Genomic DNA, 12,804 nt, shown 5'->3' on the forward strand with positions numbered 1-12,804 from the left:
CTTGAACAAAAGAAACTCAGGGACAGTGCCCAGGCTCTGAGTTCCAGCCCTTAGGACTGGCAAAAAAAAAAAAAAAGTCTTAAGTACTTCCCTGCCCATGCTGGCTTTGAACTTTAATCCTCAGATCTCAGCCTTCACAGTAGCAAGGATTGTTAGCATGAACTACTAGCACTCAGCCCGTGTGAGTGTATTTTAAAGACCATGTATTTTTAGCAACTCCTGTCAAAAGTCTTTTACTGCCAGCTGAGGTGAGCTTTGTAATATGTGATATGCTCTGCCGTTTGCTGTTGCAATGCAAGCATACATTTGAAACCTGAAGACCACTTCATGGAGTGGGGACTGAACCCCTGGAGTATATGACAGGCTGAGTGAATTAGTGGGAGTACCTACCCCTCACTGGTGATTGTAACCCATCCTGGCATGAATGCTTCTTGCAGGGTTAAGCCAGGCGCTGCTTGTTCCATATGTTTGAACTCACTTGTCTTGTTTGAGTTAGGTACTATTATCCCAGCTCTTACTGATGAAGAATCAGAGGCAGAGTGGTTAGGAATCTTGCTGATGGTGTTGGAGGCAAGGAATTAGTGCTGTGTAGCCTAACTCTATGGCGCTACGTGCTCAGCTTCAGCAAGGTCCTTCTCATCCATCTAAGGTGACATCTGGTACCTCTCTCATCATATAACTGCAGAGCCAGGGACAGAAGACGCTAGCAGATGAGGCATTCTTGCCCAAATGGCTCTGTGAGCTGAATCAACCATTTCACCCCATTCACTACAGTCTACCCCATTTGCTTTATGCAAAATAGATTTGCTTAAGCCCCTTGCTTGTTTATCTCCATGCTTTCAGTACACAAGGCAAGTTTTCTATCACTGACCTATACTCCAATCTTTCTTTTCTGAGAAGGGCTCCCCCACCTCAGACCCTGTTACATCTAGAAGAAGCAGTGGGCATTCTGGAAGAGCAACAGGGTTGTGAGGAATCTGTTTTCATAAACCTCAGTGGAGGTTGAGACATGTCTGGCCTTCATTGTGGGGTGAGGGTTGAAGGCAGGACATGATCAGGGAGGGTAGAAGAAATTCCCTAGAGAAACAAGTATTTTGTTACTCTTTTTATTAAGGCACAAGGTGGAAATGTATACCCTGATCATCAAAGCATGGCAATGACTGTGGTCCTGGATCCTAGATGTCCCCAGAACAGTGTCTGTATGAACACAGGAGTGGGCAGGCCTGGACCCCTACTCCAAACCATGCCCTTAGTAGCAGGAGAAGCAGTCTCATGGGGGATTCTTGTCTTCTGACCCACATTCTTGGCTAGGACTTCAAGGAGACTGTTTTTGTGCTGGCCCTAGGGCTTGAATTCAGAGCTTAGGCACAGCCTGAGCTTTCTTCTCTCAAGGATAGCACTCTACCACTCTGCTTGCAGCATTTGCTAGTTAACTGGAGAGAAGAGTCTTATGGACTTTCTTGCCCAGGCTGGCTTCCAATGTTGATCTTCAGATCTCAACCTCATAAATAGCTAGGATTACAGGTGTGAGTTCCCAGTGCATGGTTGAAACTCTTCTTTTCTTATAGTGCTGGAAATCCAGGGCTTTCCACATGCTACACAGGGACTCAACCCAACCACTAAGCTATACCCCCCCCCCAAAAAAGACTTTTTTTTTGGCAGCAGAGGAGGTTTGGACTTAGGACCTTGAAGTTTCTAGGCAAGTGCTCTCCTATGTGAGGCATGCACTCAGCTCCAAAGAAAGTCATTTTTGCTTTTTTTTTTTTTTTAGCTGATCCTGAGATCCTGGGGCTTGAACTCAGAGCCTGAGCACTTAACCTGAACGTCTTTGTGCTCAAGGCTAGCACTCTGCCACTTGAGCCACAGCACCAAATAATAGTTTATTGACCTTTTCTTTTCCTGAGTAGTTTATTAAAGGTAAGAGTCTCATGGACTTTTCTGCCTGAGCTGGCTTTGAACTTCAATCCTCATGCGCACCGGTGCCCATCTCCAAAGAAAGTCTTGAGGGGAAGCCGGAACTGAAGGAGCCCAGTTCCAGCCTGACCCAGGTTTACAGTATTGAGGTGCAGAATCAGGCCTGCAGCCTTTGGCACAGAGCTGTTCCCTTTCTCTGAAAGCTGCAAGATCTCAGGCAGCTTGCTTGTCATGGGAGGGTTGTCCTATGGTCAGCAGCATCTGGCACAGCACAAATGAAGGATAACCCTGGTATAAAGTGTGCCAGGCCAGATTTGTGCCAGCTGGGAGAGTCTTGTCTTCCTTGCTTACCGCTGCTTTCCCAGTACACACAACAAGCCAGAGGCGCACACAAAGCATCTCAGCTGACACACGGTGGGAAGAACACAGATGTGCCCATAGCACACCTGTCCTCCTTCATCCCTTCTACAAGGCACTCAGGTTTGGTTCATTCCGAAGAGGCAAAGGGAAGCTCGGAGACCCCCAAACTCAGCCTGCTGTTTGAAGCTAAGAGTCTACTAGTGTGGCCCTAGCCGTAGAGACTCAACTCCCCTTCTCCCACCTCTTCCTCCTCCTCCTCAGCTTCCTCCAGCCCTGGTCCATTAGGGACCACCTGATCAGGCTCCCAGTGGTGGGATCGGGATGGGATTGGGGGGCTGGGGTCCTCTCGCAGCCAGGGGTGCAACAGGATGCCAGTGGCTGGGAGCCGTTCTGCTGGCTCCCGCCGCAAGAGGCAGCGGACCAGGCAGCGGGCCTGGGCGGAGAGGTCCTCGGGCAGAGCAAAGGCCCCACGGCGGATCTTGCCAAAAAGCAGGACAGGCTCCGAGTCTTGGAAGGGGTAGTGGCCAGCCAGCATGGTGAAGAGGGCCACACCCAGGCTCCAGATATCTGCTGCCTTTCCGGAGTAGGATGCCCTGGAGCTGAGGATCTCAGGTCCCACGTAGGCTGGACACGCATGCTTGTCCCACAGAGAGTCGTCTGGCCCGGTCAGCACACAGGCATCTTCCAGGTTCTCCAAAACCAGCTTAGTCCTAGGACAGACACAGAGGAGTCAGGTCCCCACTGGAATCCCCAAGCCAGCGTCCACACCATCACTTCACTGGCACCCACCTGCCCAGGACCTAACTGGCAGGGAAGAGTTCTGAGCCACTAGATGGCTTATCCTGACTCAGACAAGGAAGCCCAGGCTCAGAGTGGTTAAATCATCTCTCAAGTCACAGAGCAGTTATATATCCCAGTAAGGGAGCTGAAGTTTTTCTTCCACCAGATGCACTGTGCCCTGGTGGCTGTTCAACAGGGGAGAAACAGGATGGGTGCCAAACAGCTGGGTACTGCCTGAAAAGGTCCAAATAATAACACGGTGGCCCAATATTTACTCTGTAGCCTCTATGTACTTGGCCCGGAGCTCAACTAAGTTCATGGCTCATTTCATTCCTGGCTACAACCTGTATGCTAGACAGGTTGACACAGCTCCAGAACACCGGCCTGGGATGGGAGCCCTGAGTCTCACCCAGGGCCAAGGCTGCAAACCACTTGTCATTCTCAGGCTCCCACTCCCATTTTGTCCAAAGAGAAGCCAGAAATATTGACTTACGCTGGGCTCTGCCACTCCTAGTCTGTCTGTATTTCTAGCTACTCAGGAGGCTGAGAGCTGGGAATCAAAATTCAAAGCCAACATGGGCAGAAAAGTCTGTGAGACTCTTATCTCCAATTATCCAGCAAAATTATCCAGCCAGAGTGAAGGCATGGTTCAAGCAGTAGAGTGCAGGCGTCAGCAAAAAGCCACGTGCAAATGCAAGGCTCTGAGTTCAAGCCTCTAGTACAAGAGTGCACATAAAAATTAATTTTATTTTTATTATTTTTATTTTTTATTTTTGCAGCGCTGCTGATACAACCACAGGCATCGCTCATGCTAAGCAAGTACTCTACCACTAAGCAATATCCCCAGTCCCAGAAATCATATTTTAATGAAAAGAAATCCTGTTTTTGGGGCCGGGAGTTTGGCCTTGTGGTTAAAGTGCTTGCCTAGCATGCATGAAGACCCGGGTTCGATTCCTTGGTACCACATACATAGAAAAAAGCCGGAAGTGGTGCTGAGGCTCAAGTGGTAGAGCTCTAGCCTTGAGAAAATCCAAGGACAGGGCTCAGGGCCTGAGCTCAAGCCCTAGGACTGGCAAAAAAAAAAAAGAAATCCTGTTTTTAAGATGTTGGCAGCTGATGTCAATTGAAGAAAAAAAAAAAAAGAAAGAAAAACTTGGGTGCCAGTGGCTCACACCTGTAATCCCAGCTACTCAAGAGGCTGAGATCTGAGGATCTCAGGTCAAAGCCAGCCTGGGCACTAAAGTCCATGAGACTCTTATCTCTTATCTTAACCACCAGAAAACTGGTGCTGTGGCTCAAGTGGTAGAGCGCCAGCCTTGGGATGAATTGCTTAGGAACAGTGCCTCACAGCAGACCAAAAAAAAAAAAAAAAAAAAAAGCCTGATACCAGGTGCTATGCTGATGACTCATACCTGAAATTCTAGCTACTCGGGAGGCCAAGATCAGAGGCCAACTTAGGCCAGAAAGTCCATTAGACTTTTGTCTTCAGTTAACCACCAGAAAAGGGGAAATGGAGCTGTGGCTCAAAGTGATAGAGCACTAGCCTTGAACACAAAAGCTCAGGGACAGTGCTCGGGCCCTGAGTTCAAGCTCCAAAATAATTTTTAAAAAGAAAGGAAGAAAAAAGGAAGAAGGAAGAAAACATGCGTGTAGCCCTCTCCAAAAAAAAGAAAAATAAAAAGTATGCATACCCTGCTTTTTGCAACTTCTACTTTCATGTTTTCTAGTGCTAGCAGGGGATGGGAGATGTCAGAACCTAGAGCTTTTTGTTTTGTTTTGTTTTTGCCAATCCTGAGGCTTGAACTCAGGGCCTGAACATTGTCTTTGGGCTTTTTCAAGGCTAGAGCTCTACCACTTGAGCCACAGCACCACTTCTGGCTATTTTTATGTATGTGGTACTGAGGAATCAAACCCCAGTCTTCATGCATACTAAGCAAGCACTCTTCCACTCGGCCAAACTCCTAGCCCCAACCCAGAGCTTCTTTTTTTTTTTTTTGTGGGTCATGGGGCTTGAACTCTGCCTAGGCGCTGCCCCTGAGCTCTTCAGCTCAAAACTACTGCCTTACCCTTGAGCCAAGCCCCACTTCCCGTTTTCTAGAGGTTACTTGGAAATAAGAGTCTCAGGTCCTTTTGTGCCTGGGCTGGCTTTGAACCTTGATCCTCAGATCTCAGCCTCCTGAGTAGCTAGGATTACAGGTGTGAGCCACCACGCTCGCCCAACCCAGAGCTTCTTAAAGGCAACAAACACTACCACTGAGTCAGACAACCAGCTCTGCAACATCTCCTGTAAACAACCCACAGAGCTCTCCTGATGTGCCAGCTGTTCAAGGCTGAGCATTTCCTGAGTGTCTCCTGGCATTGCACCAATGCTAACACAGCTTGGGGGAACTGAGTCTCCACTATTGCTAAGAAACAAAGGCTCGGGCACATAATGCCACCAGACAAGGCCAAAAAGCAGGTGAGAAGCAGCAGCAGGATTTAAAACAGGATGGAGCTGGGGCTGCAGCTCTATAGCTAGCAGAGCAATTCCTAGCAATGCACAAGACCCTGGGTTCAATCCTGAGCACCATAACAATAAATACATGCAGTTCTGTGTCTGTAGTATCCTTTCTATCAACTCTTCCAACTAATGCCTTGAAAAAACTTGAGAACATTCTAAAGCTATGCTTACATATACTAGATTAAAAAAAAAAACAAATTATCCATTCTGCTTCTTATTGAGAGGCACAGTTGTCTTAAAAGAAAATGTAGAATGAGCCTGGGGTTATGGCTTAAGTGGTAGAGTACCTGCCTACTGTACAAGGTTAAGGCCTGAGTTCAAAGCCCAGTAGGACAGTCCTTCCCCTTCCACCCCTCCCCCGCTCCCGCAAGGAGAAGGAAATAGAAATTCAGCCTTTGGCAAACATCAGGGTACAGTAACTGCTCCAGGCAAGATGGATAATCTGGAGATTATTGGGTGAAAGTTTAAGGACAAACAAGATGTTCATATGCGTCTCTAAATTCCTTGCCCCCCCACATCCAGCTCAAGATATATGTTACAAAAGGACCATTTAAGAATTTTACAAGCCAGGTGTACACACTGCAGTCCTGGTTTGATTAGCATTGGGAGAATGATTTCAAATCGAGGACGTGATTATTATTACTGGTGGAAGCAGGATTTGTATGCAGTGCCCTTTAAGTGCCTCTTGCTTGCTAGGCAGGCACTCAGTCTATGGCTGAGCCACAGCTCCACAAAGGAATATAAAGTAAAAACTTTACATGGCAGATGCCACGTTTACCTCAGGACCAGAACAACTAACACATTAAGCACACATCAACTTAAGCCTCCCGCCATACAATTCATGATGAAAAGGGCCTCTTGATTCTGTGGTATTCTTTGGGTGTGAGAGAGAGAGCTAATACTGAGAAGAACTCAGAGCCAGGGCATTGTCCCTTACTTCTTCACTTAGCTGTGCTCTACCACTTGAATTACAACTCCACTTCTGGCCTTGGCTTTTTTTTGCCAGTCCTGGGGCATGAACTCAAGGCCTGAGCACTGTCCCTGGATTTTCTCAAGGCTAGTGCTCTACCACTTAAGCCACAGCACCACTTCTGGCTTTTCTATGTAGGAATTGAACCCAGGTCTTTGTGCATGCTAGGCAAGCACTCTACCACTAGGCCAAACCCCCAGCCCTGCCACTTCTGGCTTTTTGTGCTGCTTTAATTGGAGATGAGAATCTCATGGCCTTTCCTGCCTTTCGAACTGTGATCCTCAGATTTCAGTCTTCCAAGTAGGTAAGATTACAGATTGGAGCCACTTGTAATGCCCAGCTCGTAATATCCCAGTACGCTACCACTGAACTATATCCTAGACCAACTTCTTTGATAAGTTTGCCCCAAACAATCATAAGCCTCAGATCTACAGAGCACATCAGTCCAATCAAAACGGAAGAATCTGCAGAGAGCAGACACTGACCTGTGCTCTTTAGAAGGGACAAGGTCGGGCAGACACAGGTGATTCATGACTGAGTTACCCCCAGCTCCCTTCCTGGGCCTCAGTTTCCCCACTCATCTCCTGGGTGCCTCTCCCAGCCTCGGTGTGCACACTCACCTCTCACAGTTGGCGAAGACAAAGCGCCGCAGCTTGAGGTCACGCAGGACCAGGCCGTGCTGGTGACAGTAGACCACCATGGCAGCCATCTGACGGAAAAGCACAGCAGCCTCGGGCTCGGGGATGCGGCGGCGCTGGCGCACCAGGCTGTGCAGGTCCCCATGGGTCCGAGAGAAAAAGACGTAGAGCTGAGAGCCCAGCAGGACCTCAACAGGCCGGGCCACAAGCTGGCTGGGCGGCAGCCGAGTGTAGGGCTCCAGCACGGCCCGGGCCTCGTGGACCGGGTACACCTGTGGGCAGAGGACAAGGTGAGCGCCACTGGGGACCCAGGCCTGCTGGTAAACAGGTACAGCCTTTGCCTGCTCACCCAACCCTGCCAACAGCACTGCAAAGGCAGGGGACTCGCTCCACATTTTACAGTGAAGGAAGCCGAGAGGCCACAGGGTCACCAGCAGCTCAGCCAGGCCTTGCAACCCAGGCCCTTCTTCATCTGTGCTTTTAACTCCTACCCTCTCTGAGGCCTAGAGCTGCAAATCATTTCATACAGAAAAACAACCCTCGAAAGACCCAGATCAGAGATGGGGTGTGCTTATCATCATCCAGGCATCCAGCTGTGATGCAAATCTGTAATTCCAACATGCAGAAGGCTAGGGGATTGCAAGATGGAGGCCAGCCTGGATAACACAGCCAGACTCTGCCTAGAAATGAATGAATGAGCCAGGCACTGGTGGCTTACACCTGTAATCCCAGCTACTCAGGAGGCTGAGATCTGAGAATTGCAGTTCAAAGTCAGCCAGGGCAGAAAAATCGCTAAGACTCTTATATCCAGTAAATTACTCAGAAAAAGCTGAAAGTGGCATCATGGCTCAAGTGGTAGAGCACTAGTTTAAAGCATACAGAGGCCCAAGGACAGTGCCCAGGCCCCAAGTTCAAGCCCCAGGACTGGCACAAAGAAAAAAAAAGCATGAAGGAATGATCTACAAAGCCACCCTCTCTCAAGTCACAGTGACTGCCTTTCACTCACCCAACCAGCTCACAACCCACTTATGCCAGGCACAAGAGGCTAAGTGGATTGACAATCATGGGTCCTACTCTCTTTTGTGAGGAGAATGGGGCTGAGATTCCCAAAGTACCAGGTGCTAAGTCCTTTTGGGCCTTTGTATTAGTCCCCTGGACCTCCCTTCTGCCACTTCTACCTAGCTAATTCCGCCTCAGCCTTTGTCAACACCCCCTTAAACACTAGCATCCCCACTGCGTCTCCTAAAGCAGTTACCATGCTGTGGGCTGGGTGGATAAGCTGCAGATGCCCTGGGGCTGGGCACAGGCCTGCTTCACTTCTTTGGCTGCAGCCCAGTGAAGGGCTCACTGGTTGCTTCTCTAATGCACACGTCAATAAAGGAGTACTGTCTCTGCACTCCAGCAATCCTCTAGTGCCCAGACTCTTTGGAGCCTCGGGGGATGCTCCAGGAGAGAATCCCCAGGACTTACCTTGCAGGTGTACTCCAGGCCTGTGGGGCGATGCAGGGCCCGGTAGGCCTGCCCACCCTCCTTAGGCTCCAGGAGGACATAAGGTCCCAGCTGAGAGCCAGGGGCTGCTGCAGATGCACTGTCTAGAGCAGGTGGTGGGCTCAGGGGCAGTGGGCAGGTTGGTGGGCCAGGCTGAGGTCTACTCCGAGCTCGTTTCAAGATAGGACAATCAGCATCGAAGTCCTCACTGGACTCCAATCCCTTCTTTCTGGAATGAGTACCTCCAGGAGCAGCCAGAGGGGTGGCTCGCATCTAGAAAGAAGGGAAGAAAAGCATTATGGAAGGCTGTAAGTGGCTACTTTCTTTCCGCTCTGGTGAGAGAGTGCATGGACACAACCTTGGGAAGACCTTCTAAACAGTGGGAGCAATAAAGTGGTCTGTAAGGTGGCATATAGGTGATTACTGGGTTCTAATCCTGGCTTTGGCTCTTCCTGAATGGGTGGGAAAGTTCTTCCTTTCTTCCCTGGTTTTTGTGAAGTGGAAACAGGATGTAACACTCCAGGATTTGGGGAACAGAGGCTCACATATGTAATCCCAGTTACAGAGGAGGGCACGCGATTGAGAGGATTGAGGTTCAAGGCCAGTCCCAGAAAAAAGGTAGTAAAACCCACCTCATGAAGCAAGCCAGGGGTCGGGAGTTTGACCTAGTGGTAGAGTGCTTGCCTAGCATACATGAAAACCCAGGTTTGATTCCTTGGTATCACATACAAAAAGCCGGAAGTGGTATTGTGGCTTCAGTGGTAGAACACTAGCCTTGAGAAAGCCCAAGGACAGTGGTCAGGCCCTAAATTCAAGCCCAGGACTGGCAAAAAAAAAAAAAAAAAAGCAGGGCGAGCCTATAATCCTATCTAATCAGGAGGCTGAGATCTGAGGATCAAGGATCAAGGTTCAAAGCCAGCCCCTGCACTAAAGTTCAAGAGATGCTTATCTCTAATTAACCAGGAGAAAACCTGGAAGTAGTGCTGTGGCTCAGAGCTCAGGGACAGCACCCCGGCTAGGAGTTCAAGCCTCATGATCAACAACAAAAAAAGAAAGAAAAGAAAAGAAAGAAAGCCAGGCTGTAATCCCAGCTACAGGTGAAGTATAATGAGGATTAACCAGGCCCTGTTGGATCACGCTCAAAGCCAGCCAAGACCCAAGACAAGGAAGTCTGTGAGGCTCTTATCTCCAATTAACTAGAAAATCAGAAGTGGTACTGTGTCTCAAGTGGTAGAGCACTAGAAAAGAGCTCAGGGACAGCGTCCAGGCCCAGAGTTCAAGCCCCATGATCAACAACAACAAAAAAAAAGAAGAAAAAAGAAAAAAGGAAGGGGATTACAGTCCCATTTCCCCCACACCAAACTAGAGCAAAAAGGGTTGAGTATGGCTCCAGTGCTAGAGCACAGAAAACCTAAGGATCTACCTTCAAACCTCAGTACCCCTCAAAATGAACTTAAAACACAAAGTATGTAAACTCTTGTACAGCAGGATAGGGAAAGACAAAGAGGCATCACGATTGCTCCGTTATTATTATTATTACTGATGTGATTAGTAGTATTTTGGTGATCCCAGAAATCAAGCTCAGAGCCTCACTATTTGAAATTTTAGGTGTTTTTCATTTTGTTTTGTTTTGTTTTTCTCCTTGGGCTGGGGATTGTTATTTGTTTCTTCCAATGTGGATCTTAGCAAAAGGGCCTTGATCCTCCTAACTGGCTTACAGGCAAGTATCTGGGATCACAAGCGTGCCCTACCACACCTTTTTCTTTATGTCGTCATGGGGCTTGAACTCCGCACGTGGGTGAGCGCCACTGTGAGACTGGACATGTTAGATTCCGGGCTGTCTGGTCCCGACCCTCGCCAAGCTCCTGGGGGGATCGGGTGTGCCCTGCTCTGGGCAGGTGGCGTGACGCTTCTTACATGAGCTGCAGCTCAAGCGTGGAGGCGGTGGGCAGGAAGGCGTGCAGGCCAGGCAACCCCGACTCCAGGGCAGACAGGTGCACACACACCTGTCAAGTGTGCACACAAAGAAGTGCACACTCTTCTTCCGGGTGACACACCTGCTGTCCACACACGAGTGCACACGCAGACGCACGCGTGCCTACGGGCGCGGCTCTGGCGGCCCCCAGGCTCCTCCCGTGGGAGCAGACGCGGCGGCAGCGGTGTTTGGGGGTCACCGAGCTCAGTGGACGCCCTGAGACTGGGGAAGGACCAGCCGCGGGAAGCAGGCTGGGGCAAGCAGCAGGGGAACTGCGCACCCCGAAGTCCGAAGGTGCACCCCACGCCGTCTGTGGACGGGGCAGCCCTGAGGCCTCTGGACCCCGAGACCCACGCGACCTCTCTCCACTCCACTCCCCGCAGCGCCCAACGCTGCACCGGGCGCCCCGCCCTTCCCACGGCAGGAGCCCCGCCCGCACCCGCCATCACCCCGACCGCTGCCCCGCACCGGCTCCCCACGGGCGCTGCACAGCCCGCAAAGCCCCGCACTCGCAGGCTCTCCGCGCCGCCGTCCGATGCCCGCCCGGGACCTCAGGGACCTCAGGCCCCGAGCCCTCGGAGCCCCGCCTGCCGCCATCCCCCTCCCCCAGCCGGGTACCTCGTCCTGACCCCGCGCGGGTCCCGGGAACTGGCAGGGCAGGGGGAGCGCACGCGGTCCGCTTGGCTCAGCCGATCTGGTACCCCACGTCCAGGTGGTGCCGGCGGACGCGTGCGGAGCCTCCGCCGCTTCCGCTGCGAGTGTCTCGGGGCCGCGGCGGTGCCGGGCTCTGGCTGTGAGCCTGGGTGATGCAAACCTGAGCTAATCCGCGGCTGCCGGCCGCCCGCGGCGCAGGATTGCGCCGTGCCCGCCCTCCGGCCCCCGGCCCTCCGCCCCGCCCCGGGGCCCGCCCGCCACCGCCCGCCACCGCCCGGCCGCCGCAGCCAGCTCCGCCCTCACACCCCCCGCGAGCGGGCCCGCCGGGATCTGAGCGCCCCTCTTCCTCGGGCAGGGCCTGGGTCTGCGGTGCAGATGTGTACTATCTAAACCTCCGCTTCCCCGGCCTACGAAGTGGAAAGGACATCCCTCCTCCTCCTCAGTGTGCAGGTACTGGGTTTAACTCTAAACTGTTTATCAGTCCTGGGGCTTGAACTCAGGGCCTGGTCGCTGTCCCTGAGCCTCTCTGAGCTCAAGCCCTCTATCATTTGAGCCACAGCGCCACTTCTGGCTTTTTCTGTGTATGTGGTACCAAGGAATCGATCTCAGGCTTTGTGCATGCTAGGCAAGCACTCTACCACTAAGTCACACTTCTGGCCCTAAACTGGCTTCTTCAGTTCAAACAAATACAAAAAAAATAGATAAAATTTTAAAAATCAATAAACAAAACAAGAGCTGGGTGCTGGTGGCTCACTCAGGTAATCCGGCTCCATTACTGGCTGAGATCTGAAGACCAAGGTTACAGGATCAAGGATCTGTCTACATGCTTGCTGGAGGGACCAGGCCAGCGGAAAAACCGAGAAACTCGTCTCCAAGAAATGGAAATGGAGGTGTGGCTCGTGTTGTATCATGCCAACCCTGAGCAAAAATGCTAAAGGAGAGTGTTGAGTACCAGCCTCAGTACCAATGCAAAACTAAGTCATTCCAGCTCTGAAGCCACCCAAGAGCTTTCCTAAGATTTAAGACTTTAAACTCAGCTGACTGAAAAGAGCCAGTGCCTGAGCTTGGATGAGCAGCTTCTTAGCATTCATTTGACAGAGACATACCATCTGCCCCAGAAAAGCCTCTTAAAATCCTGCCTTGGCCTGGGAGCAGAGGGGGGGGGTAGATAGCTCAATGGTACTCACCTAGCCTGTGCCTGCCCTTAGTTCCATGCAAAATGCCTAGAACAGCTGGAGGTATGCCCCTCCTAGCAAGGCTCTACATTTAAACTCCAGTACCACCAACAAAAAAAAAAAAAAAAGAGGGAGGAGGGGGAGCAGGAGCATGGCCTAATGGTAGAGTGCTTGTCTAGCATGCACGAAGCCCTGGGTTTGATTCCTTGATACCACAAATACAGAGGGAAAAAGCTGAAAGTGGAAGAGTGCTAGCCTTGAGAAAGCTCAAAAACAGTACCCAGGCCCTGAGTTCAAGCCCAAGGACTGGCAAAAATAAAAGGGGTGGGGAGAACTGGAGAAAGAGAGGA

At 51.0% G+C, this 12,804-nt stretch overlaps 1 protein-coding gene across 1 annotated transcript; it reads right to left on the reverse strand.

The window, feature by feature from the left end:
- Positions 1-1,116: 1,116 nt before the first annotated feature.
- On the reverse strand, positions 1,117-11,417 carry Trib3 (tribbles pseudokinase 3). Its single transcript, XM_090352813.1, has 4 exons — positions 11,244-11,417; positions 8,633-8,923; positions 7,145-7,434; positions 1,117-2,984 (listed from the first exon to the last, which is right to left on the reverse strand). The coding sequence occupies exons 2-4, from the start codon at positions 8,921-8,923 to the stop codon at positions 2,483-2,485; spliced, it is 1,083 nt and encodes a 360-aa protein (XP_090208939.1). The 5' UTR covers positions 11,244-11,417; the 3' UTR covers positions 1,117-2,482.
- Positions 11,418-12,804: the final 1,387 nt, after the last annotated feature.

This window comes from Megascapheus bottae, chromosome 18 (genome assembly GCF_031878675.1).
Source record: "Megascapheus bottae isolate mThoBot1 chromosome 18, mThoBot2.hap1, whole genome shotgun sequence".
Taxonomy (NCBI): Eukaryota; Metazoa; Chordata; class Mammalia; order Rodentia; family Geomyidae; genus Megascapheus; species Megascapheus bottae.

Coding starts and splice junctions, on each gene's coding strand:
- Trib3 (XM_090352813.1), bottom strand. CDS start 8,923: ATGCGAGCCACCCCTCTGGCTGCTCCTGGAGGTACTCATTCCAGAAAG. Junction 7,435..8,632: donor GCCTGGAGTACACCTGCAAG/GTAAGTCCTGGG, acceptor CTCTGCCCACAG/GTGTACCCGGTCCACGAGGC. Junction 2,985..7,144: donor GTCTTCGCCAACTGTGAGAG/GTGAGTGTGCAC, acceptor TGTCTGTCCTAG/GACTAAGCTGGTTTTGGAGA.